Below are 20450 nucleotides of genomic sequence, written 5' to 3' on the forward strand. Positions count from 1 at the left end.
ACGAAACAAATATATAAAGTACTTGCAGTTGCAAAAGAGCATCGCCTCGTGTAGTACTGAATAGGAAATAATAGGATATAAAATAGGAAGAGAAATTAATTTCTGGCTAAACATAAAGGAAAACTGTTCGAGTACAATGTTTGATACACATGGCACAGATGCCTACAACTAGATTCAGTAGTTTTCTTCCCACTCAGAGAAAATGCCACTGATGGGAAAATTCACCTATGAGTGCATGTGTGACTGAAAAGTCAATGTGGGACCCAGAGACCCAGCCACATTGTGCACTCAAAATTGCCTGTCCCGTTTGATGTTGGCAGAGCCCAGGGCTATTTTTGCTTTTGCCTCCTTGTCTCTTGATCTTTATGAAACATCTGCTCAAAAAGAGCCCCTCCTTTCTTCAGTGCAGTGTGCCATGCTGATCTACCCATGTCAATAACTTCAGGATCCCAGATTTCTCCTACATAGGCACCCTGCTTCCTTAACTTGATTTTCATGTCCTGATACAGGTTTCCAAAAGCCTCACTCCTGCCTGAGTTCTTTGGGGTCCCGAGGTGCTGCTGGTGCAGTAAACATTTCACAGCAAGGAGACTTTCTCTCTCTGAATCATTTGTGATAAACAGACTTCTTTTGGCTGTGCCCAGGGTCCTGACAAACTGCCTGGAATACAGCCTCATGCAGAAATACCCGTTTGCTTAATGTGATCCTCTAGACTGTAAGCTTATTATGAGATAATTAAAGCACATGGACTTACTTCCTTATCAATGTCTTCCTTACAGCTATATTGACTTTATTTAATGACTTGATTGAGAAAACTGGAGGTATACATTTTTTTGCTGGTTTCCACATTGACTTAAGCCTATCAGCTCTATTATATTGTACTCTCCCAGTGCTTAGTACAGTTCCCTGCACACTGTAAGTGCTCAATAAATGATTGATTAATTGATTGATTGATGTGTCTCCACATCAAGTCAATGTAGAAACAAGCAAAAAAAGTGTATACCTCCAGTTTTCTCAACCAAGTCCTAAAATAAAGTCAGTATACCTGTAAGGAAGACATTGATGAGGAAGTAAGTCCATGTGCTTTAATTATAATAATAATAATGGCATTTATTAAGTGCTTACTATGTGCAAAGTTATGTTATGTTGCCAACTTGTACTTCCCAAGTGCTTAGTACAGTGCTCTGCACACAGTAAGTGCTCAATAAATCTATTGATTGATTGATTGATTGCAAAGCACTGTTCTAAGCATTGGGGAGGTTACAAGGTGATCAGGTTGTCCCACGAGGGGCTCACAATCCTAATCCCCATTTTACAGATGAGGTAACTGAGGCACAGAGAAGTTAAGTGACTTGCCCAAAGTCACACAGCTGGCAATTGGCAGAGCCAGGATTTAAACCCATGAACTCCGACTCCAAAGCCTGTGCTCTTTCCACTGAACCACGCTGCTTCTTATCTGTATCTGTAACACCTCTAATTTCAAGAGTTTTGTGTCACAGAAGTCAGGCCTTTCCATCATCCTCTACCTAAACAAAATTGGGAGTTCTCCTTGGCCAGTGAAGATAGAAAGCTAAGCAGATGAGACTGAAGTTAAAATTTATGAATAATAAAAGTAACTGTAGCATTTTAAATGCTTATTATATGCTGAGAACTGCACTAAGGTCTGGGGTAGATGATGCAAAATTAAATGGTTTGGACATGGTCCCTATCCCACATGGAGCTCACAGTCTAATTAATGTAATGATCTAGTGATCACTCATTTGAGATCAAATTGTCCCTAGAGCTAACATTCAAAAAACATAGGTACAGGATTGAAGAAATTAACCTTATTCAATTAACCATTAAGAAATTGTGAAAGGTCCTCTTTTCCTATTTTTTAGTGTTTCTTTATTCTCAGGGAGTCCTCTGTGGGAAAACAGTCTTGTGCCTTTTTTCCTGTTCTAGATTGTTCCTCCACATAGTCCTTGTGAGCAGGAACATGTCACTTCTTTGAGAGTTTAATTCAGTGCATGACACCCAGTGGGTGCTCAATAAGTTCTATTGCTGTAGGGAACTCTCATGCAGCCTATGGTTGCTTCTCCCTCTAATTGTTCATCCTTGGGGCATTTTGGTGATCTTTTGAGAAGCAGTGTGGCTCAGTGGAAAGAGCACGGGCTTGGGGGTCAGAGTTCACGGGTTCTAATCCCGGCTCCACTACAAGTCTGCTGTGTGACCTTGGGCAAGTCACTTAACTTTTCTGAGCCTCAGTTACCTCATCTGCAAAATGGGGATTAAGACTTTGAGCCCCACATGGGACAACCTGATCACCTTGTATTCCCCCCCGCCCCACCCCAGCACTTAGAACAGTGCTTTGTACATAGTAAGCACTTAACAAATGTCATTATTATTATTATTATTTCATAAATCTCGTCTAGTTCCTGGAAAGTACTGGTAGAGGCAGTTAGGAATCATTTGAAATTCCTAAATCTGGAAATTTGAGTTACCTCAAAATTGCAAATATTCTCCCTGACCCTTATTTCTAACAGTAATTGGAATTTGTATTTGTAGGACTGACCCTCTAAGGTGGTCTTGTGAATATCGAAAATAAACAGGAGAAAAACTGCATAAACTCTTAAAAAAATCTGTTTTCTTTTAGCAGATTTTTTTTCTCTCTGAAAGTTATTATTTTTAACACAATTGGTTGAGAATATTCATTCCTGGAAATGCCCTAGTCATAAATTACCACGTGTATAAGTAAGCCACTGGAGGTTTTTAAGTGTTTGAAAATAACAGGCAGCATGCTTTAATAATTCCTGAGCTAAATTGTGAAGGTGCCCTAGACAGAGCAAAGTTAATTGCTCCAAGTAAGAAAACCGCATGGCATAGTGGTACCTGCTGTATGAATAAATTGAATGAGACAATCTTATGAAATGTTGTTTCTCCTAGGATATTGTGGTTGTTCAATGATAATTAGTTTTAGAAATGTTTTAGTCTAACTTGCAGCAAAAATTCACTGCAATTATATCTCTTAAAATTATTAAGGCAGGAAATTAAGCAAATTTGGGTACTTGGAAGGTTCTTCCCACTCTCCTTAATGTGGCTCATGCTTTAAAATTAGCAATCAAAACTAAATTTTTTAAAAAAAATCAGATACAAATATATCTGAACACCATGTGATTATCTCTGAGCGCCTATCTCCTTAGGGAAGGAGGGAAAGAAGATTAGAGGATTCACCACCTGTTGGGATTGAGTGATTAAGAGGATTGTCAAAGAAGCTACTGGGACAAACCTTTGAACTTAACAGAAGGGATCTAATATAACCCAGATGATTAGCTAGGAATTGGAATTTCTAGAAACACCAGTTTCCTTGCCTGACAAATAGGCTGATGATGGAGGTTAGTAAATTCTTGTTTGGTGGTTTCCAAATCTTTCCTCTTTATTTTTTTCTTTCTTAGGTTCAAAAAAGTAAGAGAAGAAAAAAAAATGACTTGTCCCCTGCTTAGAGGAGTACTTTTGATGTCAGATGCTAGTAGTAGAGTCACCCTTTCTTCATAGCTCTCTGGTGAATGAAATAAATAAAAAGAAACCCTAATTATGATGAATGGTTCCACACAAGCAACAAACTGATACTCAAGAGCCTTAATATTATTGCTATTTGTTTAATTAGAAACATTTAACTAGCTATTAAGTTATTAATCATTATGTTAATACTAGAATTCATTCTACTGTCTAGACTAGGGATAATAGCATGGAGTGCCATCAATCTATATTCAATGTTCCTCTTTGGCAGTGAGATGCCATTAATGAAGCAGGAAATGAGCTCCACACTATAGAATAACAGGCTCTCCTCAGCTGAATCGCCTGCATTCTGAAAACTGGGTTCATCCAATTCACTGGGACTGCGTGGGATTGCATAGTTAGTTCTATAACTCCATGACCCCACACAACCCTGTAGATTGGAAATTATCCAACCTTCCAGGAGAGGTGAGAGGAGGTGCAGAGATAGGAGGGAATGGGGAAATGGAGGAAGGAGAGAAGACTTGATTGTAGTGAATCAGTTCTGTTTCCTTCAATCAATTCCCTTAAACCTGAGTTGAACCTGATCCAACCTTTTTTTTAAAATGGTACTTGTAAAGCACTTACTATGTGTCAGGCACTTGTAATAAGCACTGGGGTAGATACAAGCTAATAGGTTGAACAGCCCGTGATCCACGTGGGGCTCACAATCTTAATCCCCATTTTACAGATGAGGTCACTGAGGCTCCAAGTCAAGTAACTTGCCCAAGGTCACACAGCAGACGTGGCCGAGCCGGGATTAGAAGACAGGTCCTCTGTCTCCCAGTCCCATGCTCTTTCCACTAGACCACACTGCTTCTCACAAAATCTGTCACAGACTTTCCAGGTTTAGCACGTACTGGCAGAATTTGCCATCGGATGCTGATTCAGTCACTGTTGCCATTTCTGAGTTGTCATGGATTAGTGGGGCTCTGTCTGAATTGAAATCCCATTCTGTTAAAAGGAAGAAGAGGCTGCATCTCAAGATGCATAAAGGGTTTAGGAATCCCAAGGTGCCCTCTAGGCCTTGAAAAACCTCATTCCCAGATGGTTTGAACACGATGAAGTAAGGCAGATTGCACTGTGGAATCTCATGCTGAAAAATGAAAACAAAAACTCTACTGACCTTGGGAGACTGTTGAGCTCCACTCGTTTTCCAGTCGGGAGATTCATTGGCTTGATTAGTCATTGGTTCCTCCCTTAAGGCATTTTAATTTCCATGCATTTTACCGTGAATGTGCAACCAGGGCAAACGTTTCATTGGAGGAGTGCTGGAAGCAGCATAACCTTGTCCTTGGCAACCTCCTTAATGCTGATCTGAGTTCAAGGAGAGGGTCCAGGATTACAGAAAGATATCCATTCCTGGCCCCTTCTCTGCACTTTCTGCCTCTGATTCCCCGGCTACCAGCCTCTTAGAGAGCACATGGGAATCTCAAGAAGACAACTGCTGGACAATGTAGGCTTTCCTAATGGAACTAGGAAGCCAGGATCCCAGAACTGGGGGTGTACAAAAAATTATTTTTTTTAGGCTTTTTAAAAGTGTTAATTATGTTCCAGGCACTGTACTAAGTGCTGGGGTAGATACAAGATAATTGGTTTGGACACAGTCCTTGTCCCACATAGGGCTCACAGTCTTAATCCCCATTTTACAGATGAGGTAACTGAGGCACAGGGAAGTTAAGTGAGTTGCCCAAGGTCACCTACTAGAAAAATAAGTGGCAGAGCTGGGATTAGAACCCAGGCCTTTCTAACTCCCAGACCTGTGTTCTTTCCATTAGGCCACACTGCTTCTCAATTAATAGTTAATAGTGTTTATTGAGCACCTATTGCATGAAGACCAGTATACTGTTGAACACAGTAAGCACTCAATAAACACAATTGATTGGTTGATACTAGGAATTTGGGAGAGAATAAAAGAAGAAAACATTGTCCATGCCTTCAAGGAACTTACAGTCAAATGGGGGAGACAGGTAGGCATAAATTGTTAACAAAAAATGGAAACTGGAGGGAAAATGAGGATACAGCTAAAAATAAGAAGATCATGAATGAAATGAATAATAATAACAATAATGTTGGTATTTGTTAAGTGCTTACTATGTGCCAAGCACTGTTCTAAGCACTTGGGGGGGGGGGAAATACAAGGTAATCAAGGTTGTCCCACGTGGGGTTCACAGTCTTAATCCCCATTTTACAGATGAGGAAACTGAGGCACAAAGAAGTTAAGTGACTTGCCCAAAGTCACACAGCTGACAAGTGGCAGAGCGGAATTAGAACCCATGACCTCTGACTCCCAAGACCATGCTCTTTCCACTGAGCCATGCTGCTTCTCTATGAATGAAAAAAGGGAATGCTGTGCGTAAATGAATATATGCAGCTGTAGGGAAAACCCACCTGGAAGTGAAATAAATCAATCTAGGAATGCCTCCTGGAGGTGGTGAGTTTTCAAGAGGATTTTGGAGATGGGGAGAGCTGAGATCTGAAAGATTTGAAAGGGAGGGGAGTTCTGGGCTGGAGGAAGGACATAAGCAAAAGGCTGGAGTTGGCAGAATCAAGAGTGAGGCACTGAAAATGGCTTTGTAGTGGCAGCAGCAGAGTTGACCTAGATCCAGGCTCTTATAAAACCGTAATTAGCTCCAGGTAATCCCTAAAAGTCAGCTGGAAAGTTTATGCTACAGAAATGTCCCAGCTCTATGCATGCTTGTGTGTTTATGTCAACAATCACTACTGTTTCAGAGAACTAAATAGGCAGCTATATGGTACAACAGTACTATCAAGATCAAAATATTTTTTCACAGCTTGAGCAATTTACCTGTAGGATGGAGTGGGGTGAAGAGAGTGTTATCCCTTTCGTGAATAAGTCTCAGACTTCAAATACAATCTTATGTGTAGATTGCTTCTTCAGATTTACCTAAAAACGCATCTGCATCCCTGCCTCCTGTTTCTTCCTTCTCCAGTCCATACTTCACTCTGCTGCCCAGATCATTTTTTCTGAAAAACCGTTCAGTCCATATCTTCCCCACACTTAATCATCTTGGCCCCTCCTACCTCACCTCACTACTCTTAAGCAGCATGGCATAATGGATAGAGCAGGGGCCTGGAAGTCAGAAGATCATAGATTCTAATTCTGGCTCTGCCACTTGTCTGCTGTGTGACCTTGGGCAAATCACTTCACTTCTCTGGGCCTCAGTTACCTCACCTGTAAAACAGGGATTGATACTGGGAGCCCTACATGGGACAATAACTGTGTCCAACCATATTTGCTTGTATCCACCCCAGCGTTTAGTACAGTGCCTGGTACATAGTAAGTACTTAACAAGTACCAAAATTATTATTATCATTATTACTCTCCTACTACAACCCAGCCCACATAATTAATTCCTCTAATGCTAACCTTCTCACTGTACCTCGATCTCGTCTATCTCTCTGCCAACCTCTTGCCTACATCCTTCCTCTGGCCTGACCCCCTCTCTCCTCATGTAAGAGAGATAATTTCTCTCCCCGACTTCAAAAACTTAATGAAGGCATATCTCCTCCAAGAAGCCTTCCCTAAGTCCTCCTCTCCTCTCTCCCACTCTGTTCTGTGCTGCTCTTGTTTGCTCCTTCATTCATCCTCCCTCCCATCCCCACAGCACATATGTATATATCTGTATATTTCTGTAATTATTTGTTTATTTAGCTATCATTTATATTAATGTTGTCTCCCCCTCTAGATTGTGAGCTCGTTGTGGGCAAGAATGTGTCAGTTAAATTGTACTTTCCTGCAAGAATGTGTCAGTTATATTGTACTTTCCTAAGCACTTATACAGTGCTTTGCACACAGTAAGCAATAAATGATTGAATGAATGAATGAATAAATATCAACGTGCTTAAGGAGTAAGCAGTCAAGTGTATACTTAACTCAGAGGGGAGGGCTCCCGTGGTTCTTGAGGAGTGGGGAAACAGGGACTGAACATTTTTGTAGAAAAATGATCCAGGCAGTAGAGTGAAGATCCGCCAAGATCCGCCCTTTCCTCTCCATCCATACCGCTACCCTGCTCATTCAAGCTCTCATCCTATCCCGTCTAGACTACTGCACCAGCCTTCTCTCTGATCTCCCATCCTCGTGTCTCTCTCCACTTCAATCCATACTTCATGCTGCTGCCCGGATTATCTTTGTCCAGAAACGCTCTGGGCATGTTACTCCCCTCCTCAAAAATCTCCAGTGGCTACCAATCAATCTGCGCATCAGGCAGAAACTCCTCACCCTGGGCTTCAAGGCTCTCCATCACCTCGCCCCCTCCTACCTCACCTCCCTTCTCTCCTTCTACAGCCCAGCCCGTACCCTCCGCTCCTCCGCCGCTAATCTCCTCACCGTACCTCGTTCTCGCCTGTCCCGCCATTGACCCCCAGCCCACGTCATACCCCGGGCCTGGAATGCCCTCTGCCCATCCGCCAAGCTAGCTCTCTTCCTCCCTTCAAGGCCCTGCTGAGAGCTCACCTCCTCCAGGAGGCCTTCCCAGACTGAGCCTCTTCCTTCCTCTCCCCCTCGTCCCCCTCTCCATCCCCCCCTTCTTACCTCCTTCCCTTCCCTACAGCACCTGTATATATGATATATGTTTGTACATATTTATTACTCTATTTATTTATTTATTTATTTATTTATTTTACTTGTACATATCTATCCTATTTATTTTATTTTGTTAGTATGTTTGGTTTTGTTCTCTGTCTCCCCCTTTTAGACTGTGAGCCCACTGTTGGGTAGGGACTGTCTCTATATGTTGCCAATTTGTACTTCCCAAGCGCTTAGTACAGTGTTCTGCACATAGTAAGCGCTCAATAAATACGATTGATGATGATGAAGTATGGACTGAAGTGGGGAGAGACAGGAGTCAAGGAGGTCAGCAAGGAGGCTGATACAGTAGTCAAGGCGAAATAGGATAAATGCTTGGATTAGCATGGTAGTAATTTGGATGGAGACGAATGGGTGGATTTTAGCATTGTCGTGAAGGTTGAACACTTCTTGTTGAGCCTCATTGGAAAGGAAGTAGAGTTGCCTTTCAGTTCAAAGACAGAACTACTGGCAATGAGATTGCATCTTTTAAAAAAAATAGTACTTGTTAAACACTTCATTCATTCATTCAATCATATTTAATGAGCGCTTACTGTGTGCAGAGCACTGTACTAAGCGCTTGGGAAGTACAAGTTGGCAACATATAGAGACGGTCCCTACCCAACAGTGGGCTCACAGCCTAGAAGACTGCCAGGCACTGTACTAAGCACTGGGGTAGATACAGTCTTATCAGGTTGGACACAGTCCATGTCCCACATGGGGCTCATGGTCTTAATACCCCTTTTACAGATGAGGTACCTGAGGCACAGAGAAGATAAGTGACTTGTCCAAGGTCACACAGTGGACAAATGATGGAACAAGGATTAGAACCTATGTCTTTCTGACTCCATGACTGTGCTCTATCTATTAGACTACACTGCTTCTGATCTCTGTAAGTGTGAGTGCCTTTGAGTGAGAATTACTTGTCCAATTTTATCCATGCAAGTATTGTAGTAAGTCTTTTCTAGTCCCTTATCATTTGGGCGAGCATTGTTCTGGCACTAGTGGCTTACGAGATGAAGAGATTCTCCCAGAAAGTCAGATCAGTTCTATTGGCCATTTTCAAAGGAATTTAGGTGGTGAGGAAGCCATACCTGATGATCTCAGCTCCATTGTCCTGTGCCAAATTACCTAAACGTGGGCTTAACAGGCTGAGAAACTGCTACCTTTCCACTACTCTTAGTACTGGGCAGACTGTTTGTATTAATAATTAAGATAAGAATAATAAGAATAATTGTGGTATTTGTTAAGTATTTACTATGTGCCAAGCACTGTACTTAGCACTGGAGTAGATACAAGTTAACCAGTCCCATATGGAGCTCACAATCTAATTAGGAGGGAGAACTGATATTGAATCCCCATTTTGTAGATGAGAAAACAAAGGCACAGAGAAGTTAAGTGGCTTGTCCAAGGTCACACAGAAGGTAAGTGGTGGAGCTGGGATTAGAAGTCAGGTCCTCTGACTCCTAGGCCTGTGTTCTTTTTACTAGGCCACACTACATCCAAGTCAAGAGGAATTCTAGTTACTCTATTCTAGAGCAGAAATACTTACTCTCTGTAACAGTCTTGTTATCTCTCTACAGAAGCTGGCTGTTGATATTCCGTGACCATATTCCTTGCAGAAATCATTTTTCCTCCAAGTGCATATTGATGTTATTCAATTATTTTTAGTATAACTTTTTTCAGAAACCAGAAATGAAAATATGGAAAAATAAGTTAGGAAAAATATTTCAGACTCCAAAAAGTCAAAAATGGATTTGAAAAGTGTACCTTAAACCATAGTGCTTTATTTTGTTCAGCAGTGAAGCCCAGTAAGAAGGTGAGGTTAGAAAGAATGGAGAGTAAGCTGAGAGGCATTATTCAAGTGCAGGACTGGGGGTCAGGAGAGCTGAGGGCTAATCTCAGCTCATTCACTGGCCTGCTGTGAGATCTGAAGCACTTAATCTCTCTGGGCCTCAGTTTCCTGATTATAAAGTGTAAATACTATCCCTGCCCTCCCTACCACTCAGATTTAGTTCTGTCTCCCCTGCTTCTCTCTGGTCCCTCTCTCCTCCTGCCCTTTCTTTGACTCTCCCATCTTTCTCAGCAATATCTCAAAACCTCCTCTCAAAATCCTTCTCTCCTCCCATGCCTCTGACTCTATCTCTTCACACCTTATCAAAGCTCTTGTTCCCTCTCTTCTCTCCCTGACCACCATCTTCAATGGTTCACTCTCCAATGACTTCTTCCCCATTATTTTCAAAAATGCTCATGTCTCCCCTATTCCCAAAAAACCCACCCCTAACCACACAACACCTTCCAGTTTTCATCCTATCTTGCTCCTACCATTCCTCTGCTCTTTGTTTACACCCACGGCCTCCAATTCCTCTCCCTTGACTCTCTCCAATCTGGCTTCTTCCCCCTTCACTCCACTAAACAATGCCCTCTGAAAAGTTGCCATTGATCTCCTTCTTGCCAAATGCAATCACCTTTGCCTAATCCTAATCCTCCTCAACCTCTCAGCTTCCTTAGATACTATAGACCACTCCCTTCTCCTGGAAACATTATCCACTTTAGCTTCACTGACACAGTCCTCTCCTAGTTCTCCTCCTATTTCTCCAGCCTCTCATTCCCAGTATCCTTTGCAGACTCTTCTTCTGCCTGCCACCACCTAATTTAGATTAACCTTCTGCAAGAAGCAGTGTTGCCTAGTGAATAGAGCATGACCCTGGAAGTCAGAAGGACCTGGGTTCTAATCCTAGCTCTGTCATTTGCCTGCTATGTGACCTTGGGCAAGTCACTTAACTTCTCTGTGCCTCAGTTACTTCATCTGCAAAATGGGAACTGTGAGTCCCTTGTGAGACATGGACTGCATCCAACCTGATTAGCTTGTATCTACCCCAGCATTTATTTTAGTGTCTCAGACTTATTAAGCACTTAACAAAGACCGTACATTTTTAAAAAAGATGTGGGCATCAGTTCTTGGTCCCTTTCTATTCTCCATCCGCACCCACTGCCTTGGAGAATCCATATGCTTCCATTTCAACTACCACCTCTATGTGGATGATTCTCAAATCTACATCTCCAACTATGATCTCTCTCATTCTCGGCAGTCTCACAATCTCCTCCTGCCTTCAGGACATCTCTATGTGGGTGACTTGCTGACACCTCAAGTTAAAATGTCCAAAGCAGAATTCCTCATCTTCCCACCGAAACCCTATCCTCCCCATGACTTTCCCAACACTGTAGACTTCACCACCATCCTCCCTAACACATAAGCCCCAAATCATTTCATAGATTCATCTCTCTCATTCAACGCACATATTCAATCTGTCACCAAATCCTGTCGGTTCTGCCTTCACAACATCAGGCAAAAGACACACTTTCCTCTCCATCCAAACTGCTACCGTGTTAATCTAAAAATTTATCCTATCCAGGCCTTGATTACTGCATCGTCCTCCTTGCTGACTTCCCCTGCCTCCTCAGTCCCAGATCATTTTCCTATAAAACCATTTAGTCCATGTTTCTCCACTCCTCCAGAACCTCCAGTGGTTGTCTATACACCCCCACATCAAACAGAAACTCTTTACCACTAACTTTAAAGCAATCTCCTTGCCCTTTCCTACCTTACCACAATGATTTCCTTCAACAACTGAAATGCGCACTTCACTCTTCCAATGCCTATCTACTCACTTGTACCTCAGTCTTTTCCATCTGCTGCCAGTCCCTCACCAACATCCTGTCTCTGGCCGGGAACTCCCTTCCCCTCCATATATACCAGACCAACACTCTCTCCACCTTAAAAGTCTTATTAAAATTGCATTTCTTCCAAGATGCCTTCCTCAACTAAACCATCATTTCTCCTACTCCCTCTCTCTTCTCCATTGCCTTTGCACTTGGATTTTTATCCTTTGTTCACCAGACCCTCAGCCTCACATCACTTTTGTACATAAGAAGCGTGGGAAGCAGCATGGTTTAGTGAAAAGACCATGGTCTTCGGAGTCAGAGGACCTGGATTCTAATTCTGGCTCCTTCACTTATCTGTTGTGTGACTTTGGGCAAATCATTTAACTTCTCTGTGCCTCAGTTACCTCATTTGTAAAATTAAAATTAAGAAAGTGAGACCCATATAGGACAGGAACAATTACCTTGTATCTGTCTATCCCAGTGCTTAGAACAGTGCCTGGCACATAGTAAGTGCTTAATAAATGCCATTTTTAAAAATCAAAAACCTGATCTTGTACATAACCAGTGCTTAGTATTGTGCCTGGCACATGGTAAGCACTTAAAAAATGCCATTTAAATAAATGTCTGGCTCCCTCTCTAGACTGTAAGCTTCTTGTGGCCAGGCAATATGTCTACCAAGTCTAGGGAAGCAATGTGGCTTAATGGATAGAACACAGGCCTGGGTGGTCAGAAGGACCTGGGTTCTAATTCCAACTCGGCCAGGTCTGCTGTCTGACCTTGAACAAGTCACTTCACTTCTCTGTGCCTCAATTACCTCAATCTGCAGAATGGGGATTAAGACTGAAAAATGATAATAATGATGGTATTTGTTAAGCGCTTACTATGTGCAGAGCACTGTTCTAGGCACTGGGGGGATACAAGGTGATCAGGTTGTCCCACATGGGGCTCACAGTCTTAATCCCCATTTTACAGATGAGGGAACTAAATGAGGCACAGAGAAGTTAAGTGACTTGCCCAAAGTCACACAGCTGACAATTGGTGGAGTCAGGATTTGAACCCATGACCAATGACTCCAAAGCCCATGCTCTTTCCACTGAGCCATGCTGCTTCTCTGCATATCCCAAGTGGGACGTGGACTGTGTCCAAATTTATTAGCTTGAATCTATCCCAGTGCTTAAAGCAGTGCCTGGCACACAGTAAGTACTTAATATCATAAAAAAACTCCATTGTATTGTACTCTCAATCAATCAATCAATCAATCAATCGTATTTATTGAGCGCTTACTACCCAAGCTCTTAGTACAGTGCTCTGCACGCAGTTTGTACTCAATAAATAAGATTAATTAATTGATTATCTGGTATCTACCCCAGCAATTAGCACAGTGCACATGACGCATAAGTTCCATAATTATTATTAAGAAATTTAGAGAAGCAGCAATGCCTAGTGGCAAGAGCATGGGCTTCAGATTCAGAGGTCAGGGATTCTAATTCCGGCTCCAGCACTTGTCATTCATTCATTCATTCAATCGTATTTATTGAGCACTTACTGTGTGCAGAGCACTGTACTAAGCACTTGGGAAGTACAAGTTGGCAACATATAGAGACAGTCCCTACCCAACAACTGGCTCACAGTCTATGAGACCTTGGCCAAGTCAGTTAACTTCTCTGTATCTCAGTTACCTTATCTGTAAAAAGGGGATTAAGACTGTGAGTCCCACATGGGACAGCTTGATTACATTGTTATCTACCCCAGTAGTGCTTGGCACATAGTAGGCGCTTAACAAATACCATTATTGTTTTTATTATTATTATTGAGGAGGAAGAGTATTGATGAAGTGCCTTAAAGCTAATGTGTCATCAGGAGGGATGAGTGGGTAGAACAAGGTGGGATTGGCCAGTTCAGGTAAACCCCACTGCCATCCAAGCAGAAGTAGGGAAGAAGTAGCAGTGGCCATAGCTGAACTGAGTCAGTTCACCAAAGCTGCTATTCCTGGAGATAGTATTTCTTCCCCCGGTACTGGAAGTAACAAAGGCAATTAGTTAGTTTCCCCCTCTTATTTCCCCTGCTTTCCTCTTCCTTTCAGAAATGATCATAGTAATCATGGTATTTGTTAAGTGCTTACTATGTGCCAGGCACTGTACTAAGCACCGGGGTGGATAGATGTGAATTGGGTTGGACACAATCTCTGTCTCACAGTCGTAACCCCCATTTTACAGTTAAGCCACTGATAAGTGAAGTGACTTGGTCAAGGTCAAAAGCAGACAAGTGGCAGAGCTAGGATTCGAATGCAGGTCCTTCTGACTCCAAGGCCCTTGCTCTATCCACTAGGCAACACTAGTAGCATTTTTTTCAGTTTCCACTTGGTGTGGTGCACTGTACTAGGAAGGTGGGAAGCATAGAATAACAAACTGAAACATTCCCTTCCACGAGAAGCATGGCCTAAGGGAAGGAACAAGGGACTCGAACTCCAGAGATCTGGGTTCTAATTCTTCTTTCCCCACTTTCCTGCTGTGTAAACTTGAGCAAGTCAGAACTTTTCTGTGCCTCAATTTTCTCATCCACAAATTGGGGATAAAGTGTCTGTTCTCCCTTCCTCTTAAACCCTAATGTGGGGCAGGGACTGTGCCCAATCTGTTTATCTTGTATTTCCCCTAGTGCTTGACATGAAGTAAATGCTTAATAATTTCCAGCACTATTAATGTTATTATTGTTATTATTTATAAATCAATCTGTGGTATTTATTGAGTGCTTACTACATGCAGAGCACTGTACTAAGTGCTTAGAAAAGGTAGTATAATAGAGTTGGTAGATATATTCTCTGCCCACATAGAACTTACAGTTGAGAGATTATTATTACTATTATTATTTTCCCGTTTCTTTCCTTTTTCCCTTTCTCTTGTCTTCTCCTTTCATTATTTACCCTATCCCTCTCTTTTGTCCCTTTCCATTTCTCCTTTTTTCCCTTTTCTCCTTTCCTCTCTGTGTTTTTTTTCCCCCGACAGGCCTTCCTCTGCCAGTCTCTTCCTCTCTCTCTTACCATCTCTTTTTATCCCTATTTCTCTCCTTCTGGTCCTGCCATCTGGAAATCCCCCCTCCCACTCCAACTATTCCACCTTGGATCAGGAGAAATCTGGTTACATAAGCTTCAGTAATCTGTTCAGTCGCAGAGAAGTGAATTTTCCAACTCCAGCAGAGGTCTTCTTGCCTATACTGTGTGTCCCTGAATACGTTTCACATTGTGTTTCCTTTACCCAGCCAGGAAAGTGAATTACCTCAATTCTCCCAGATCAGTGAATATACAGAGGCCCAGATCCATGATCTCGTCAAAAGGCTGCGGCAGAGAACTGCGTACTACAAGAAAAATTTGATTGAGGGTGATTTATTCTCTCCGGAAGCTAGCCCTAAAGCTGGTATGTCATTGGGTCGAGAGCAAAGAAAAAGGGATTAACTAAGCAGGGTATTTGACCTCTTGTAGACGCTAGGCTCCTTGCACATCTATCAACTCTAGGAAGCAACTCTGCTTAGTAGATCAGGCAAAGGGTTCATGGGTTCTAATCCTGGCTCTGCCACTTGTCTGCTGTGTGACCTTAGGCAAGTCACTTCACTTCTCTCAGCCTCAGTCACCTCTTCTGTAAAACGAGAATTGAGATTGTGAGCCCCACATGGGACAGGGACTATGTCCAATCTAATTTGCTTGTGTCCACTCCAGCACTTAGTGCAGTGCCTGGTACATAGTAAACACTTAACAAATACCACAATTATTAATTATTAACTCTATTACATTGTACTTATATGTGGAAGAGGAACTGTGTCCAACCTGATTATCTTGTATTTATCCCAGAGCTTAGTACTGTGCCTATCACATAGTAAGTGCTTAGTAAAAACCTTTTAAGAAAAGAAAGCTGTTAAGGTCATTACGGGCAGGGAATGCCTACCAATTCTGTTGTTTTGTATTGTACAGAAAACGCTCAATAAATACAATGAATTGATTAATGTCTGCCTCCCCCTCTAAACTGTAAGTTCCCTGTGGACAGGGATCATGTCTAACAACTCTGTTCTATTGTACTTTCCCAAGCACTTAGTACAGTGCTCTTCACTCAGTAAATGCTCAATACAAGCCATTGATTGATTGAATTACCGGGGAACCAACATAGTTTTAGAGAGAAGGGCCAGACAAGATTTGTTTATATGTCTACTTCAGATTCTGAATTCATAACCCATTAGTCCCAGGCTGAGGCACTTAAATGTGTTCAATACAAAATGGATTACTTGAAAACTGCTCATCACATCTGAGGAAATCCAGTATTTGGCTGAAAATATTAAAAATAAAATCTGAAGTATCAGTCTTCTTTATCTCTTGAACCACCTAAAGCTGGTAAAGCTAAAGCTGGTAAAATTCACGTACTCCAATGTCTTAATTGTTCAACTTTGCTCTAAGTGTAAATCCAGGATTGCATTCCTGGGATAGACCATCAGTGTGAGCTCTGCCCTTTTCTCCAGGGACCAATCTAGAGAATATGTATGAAGTGCTTAGTACAGTGCTCTGCACACAGCAAGCACTCAATAAATATGACTGAATGAATGTACTTTCTCAACACTGAGCTAGTAACAGCACAGTGGTTTCAAATAGAAGAAATGTGACTTAGTGGATAGAGCATAGGCCTGGGAGTCAGAAGAACCAGGGTTCTAATCCCAGCTCCACCACTCCTCTGCTGTGTGACCTTGGGCAAGTCCCTTATCTTCTCTGTGCCTCAGTTACTTCATCTGTAAAATGGGATTCATTCAATCGTATTTACTGAGCGCTTACTGTGTGCAGAGCACCGTACTAAGCACTTGGGAAGTACAAGTAGGCAACATATAGAGATGGTCCCTACCCAACAACGGGCTCGCAGTCTAGAAGGGAGCGACAGACAACAAAACAAAACATGTAGACACATGTCAAAACCATCAGAATAAATAGAATTACAGCTATATGCACATCATTAACAAAATAGAGTAGTAAATATGTGCAAGTAAGATAAATAGAGTAATAAATCTGTACAAATATAAAAAGTGTTGTGGGGAGGGGATGGAGGCAGGGGGTGAGTCGGGGGTGGGGGGGGGGAAGGGTCCAGAAGCCCAGTGTGGGAAAGGGAATGTGTGCAAACTGATTAGCTTGTATCTATTCTGGCACTTAGGTCAGTGCCTGGCACACAGAAAGCACTTAACAAATACCATGAAAAAAATACCTGAAAGAAGGCCATTTCCACTTCTAAATTCTGCTTCTCATCAATGGCAAGGTGTATATCAGACATTGCACTCTGTTTGAAATAGTAGGAATTGTATTTATTGCACGAAGTCAAATGTAAGAAGTTTTTCCTTCATTTGTTGGGACAGAGCCAGGGGAGGGATTTGAGTAGTGAAAATGATCTATGCAGAAGACTGGAGTAGTGGTTATACTATTTATTAAAGCTTACTATGTGCAAAGCACTATACTAAGCACTAAGGAAAGAATACGCAAGTGGAAACTAGACACTGTTCTTGTCCCTAAGCGGGCTCACAATCTATAAGTATGAATCAGGACACAGGAATGGTGAATCATTAAAACACAACACAGACAAATGGACAAAATGAAAACAAAATCCATAGGGAGCTATAGCTAGAACTGCAGAATTTCAGGCTCCTCAGAGTTCCGCCCACCTGCAGCCACTAATCTCCCTGGAGTTTTATGGAGATTTCATGCTCTGGGTGTGTGTGGGAGCCATGTGCATGGAACATGCCAGGAGCAGAAAGCGATGGTAATGAGAGGAAAGACAGAGGTTACCATGAATATCGGCAAAGAAACTGATGAAATCATGACTGGTTTGTGTCAGCATGATAGCCAGGTGGAGAACAAGGAATCAATCTGAAAAATCAAATCCTGCTCGTTTGGTTGTAAAGTGAATGTGCATATTGGAAGACAGGAGTCAAGGATGACACCAAGGTTGTGGGCTTCTGGGATTGGATGGTGTAATCAATGGAGATGGGAAAGTTAGGAAGAGGAATGGGTTTAGGAAGAAAGATTGGGTTTGGGATGCAAGAACATATGCAACACACTTAAAATCATAGAAAATACAGGCTCAATAATAATCACTGGAAATTCTCCTCTTTTGTAGCCCCGGAAGCAAAGCCTGCAGCTCCACCTCCACCAGCTGAGGGGGAGAAAGAAGATGCAGTGAAACCAGAAGAAGAGAACTACTGTGGAATGCTCTGCTGTAAATTCCAGAAGGCCTTATTGAAAGTATACCTGAAGCAAATAAAACTACCAAGGTCTATCGACGCATACACAGGTAAAATGAGTCAGCCCAACATCAGCTTACCGTAGAGTGACCAAATTATGTCCACCTAATGGCCATCAAACTTTTTTAATAGTATTTGTTAAGCACTTACTATGGGTCAAACACTGTTCTAAGAGCCGGGGTAGGTACAAGTTAATTAGGTCGGACACAGTCCCTATCCTGCACAGGACTCACAGTTCATTCATTCATTCATTCAGTCATTTATTGAGTGCTTACTGTTTGCAGAGCACTGTACTAAGCACTTGGGTGAGTACAATAAAACAATAAACAGTCACATTCCCTGCCCACAACGAGCTCACAGTCTATATGGGGGGAGATAGACATCAATATGAATAAATAAAATTACAGATGTACATAAGTGTTGGGGGACTAGGAGGGGCAAATAGCAAATGGAGCAAGTCAGGGTGATGCGGAAGGGAGTGGTCAATGAGGAAAAGTGGAACTTAGTTTGGGAAGGTCTCTTGGAGGAGATGTGCCTTCAAAAAGGCTTTGAAGGAGGGGAGAGTAATGGTCTGGTGGATATGAGGAGGGAGGGTGTTCCAGGCCAGAGGCAGGACATGGGCTAGGGGTTGGTGGCGAGACAGGAGAGATGAAGGCACAGTGAGAAGGTCAGGAGCAAAGTATGTGGGCTGGTTTGTAGAGGAAAGAAGCAAGGAGGGGTACAGTCTAAGGAGGGAGAACAGGGATCCTCACTTTACAATTGAGGAAAGTGAGGCAAAGAGAAGTGAAGTAACTTGCTCAAGGTCTCACAGCAAGCAATTGGCAGATCTGGGATTAGAACCCAGGTCCTTCTGACTCTTAAGACCATTCTCCCTCCACTAGGCCACTCTGTTCATTCAATTGTATTTTGTTTCTTCCCCTGACTCACAGTTTTCCACTATCTGTGAAGCAGTGCTTAAGTTTTCAGAGGAAATGGCCCACCTTTCTGAACAAACCTGTTGCAGTTTTAGGTACTAGCACTTGAAAAGGAATATCCAGTTGTTGTTTTGTCTGGTTTTCGTGGGTTTTTTTGGGGGGGGGCGGGGGGGGTTGTAGTATGCTCCACTTTAGCTTGGAAATTATGTATATATGTAAGCTGTCTTGAACAATTATATAAAAGCCTATAGATTCCCAGAAATGAGACTGTCTCAGCTCAATTGGTCAAACTGTTTTGCATTGACTCCCAAGTACTTTTGTTCAGTTTAAAAGTGTGGGCTACCATCTCTGGACTGGAGCATGTTCAGTTTGTGTTCATTCATTCAGTCATATTTATTAAGCATTTACTGTGTGCACAGCACTGTACTAAGCCGTTGGAAAGTACAATTCAGCAACAGAGACAATCCCTGACCACAGTGGGATTTGGGCCCCATAGCATGCTGAAGCCTATAGACCTATAGTGGACCTAGATCCACCAGACTGTAAGATCCTTGAGGGCAGGGTTCATATCTGATTATTCTGTTATACTGTCCCAAATGCTTAGTACAGTCCCAGGCACTCAATAATAACAATAATAATAATAATGATGGCATTTGTTAAGCACTTACTATGTGCAGAGCCCTGTTCTAAGTGCTGAGCACTGTTCAATAGGTGGTCAGTAAATCCTATTGATTGATTATAGTATGGCTATCCCAAAATGCTGGAGACTTCAATCCCACACTGCCTCTCACACGCTGCTGCCATGGTCCTCTGGGGGAAAGAAGAAAATGCACAGCCTGGGAAGAGTGTTCCCAGCTCCTGCTTTCCAAACAAAATTAATATATCAACCTATTTGATAATACAATGGCAATTTGATTCCAACCTAAAATCGCTCCCTCCTTTATTGTTCTCACTTTTGTGACTGGCTCTACTTCCACAAAACAACTTGTAAAAAAAATGTAAAACATCATAGGGGCCTCTCTTTTCTCCTTCGGGCTTTGAAAGGCACTAATTCAACCCCTCCGAAATTCTGGCTGGGTATTAGAGGGGCCATGAGAAACACAGAGGCTCCTCTGCTGTTTTCCTGTTGGCATCTCCCCCTCTCACCAGGACCAAAATGGACCCTCGTTATGGGTAGCAGGGATAAGGCAAGGGTTAGACTGGAGGTCTCCCTGCCCAAAGTAGTAAAGCAACATGACCAAGTGGATAATAATAATAATGGTGGTTATTTGTTAAGCACTTAATATGTGCCAAGCACTGTTCTAAGTGCTGGGATAGATACAAGGTAATCAGGTTGTCCCACGTGGGGCTCACAGTCTTAATCCCCATTTTACAGATGAAGTAACTGAGGCACAGAGAAGTTAAGTGACTTGCCCAAGGTCACACAGCAGACAAGTAGCGGAGTCGGGATTAGAACCCACGACTTCTGACTCCCAAGCCCGTGCTCTTTC

General features: G+C 42.4%; 1 protein-coding gene across 1 annotated transcript in view; it reads left to right on the forward strand.

The window, feature by feature from the left end:
• The first annotated feature begins 4595 nt into the window (after positions 1–4595).
• The window catches only part of CNGB3 (cyclic nucleotide gated channel subunit beta 3), a 90173-nt gene continuing 74318 nt past the window's right edge, over positions 4596–20450 (forward strand). Inside the window, exons 1-3 of the mRNA XM_038745647.1 lie at positions 4596–4600; positions 15044–15198; positions 17932–18096. Coding sequence (XP_038601575.1) covers positions 4596–4600; positions 15044–15198; positions 17932–18096 — 325 coding nt within the window. The remainder of the gene's footprint in view (positions 4601–15043; positions 15199–17931; positions 18097–20450) is intronic.

This window comes from Tachyglossus aculeatus, chromosome 4, assembly GCF_015852505.1.
Source record: "Tachyglossus aculeatus isolate mTacAcu1 chromosome 4, mTacAcu1.pri, whole genome shotgun sequence".
NCBI lineage: Eukaryota > Metazoa > Chordata > Mammalia > Monotremata > Tachyglossidae > Tachyglossus > Tachyglossus aculeatus.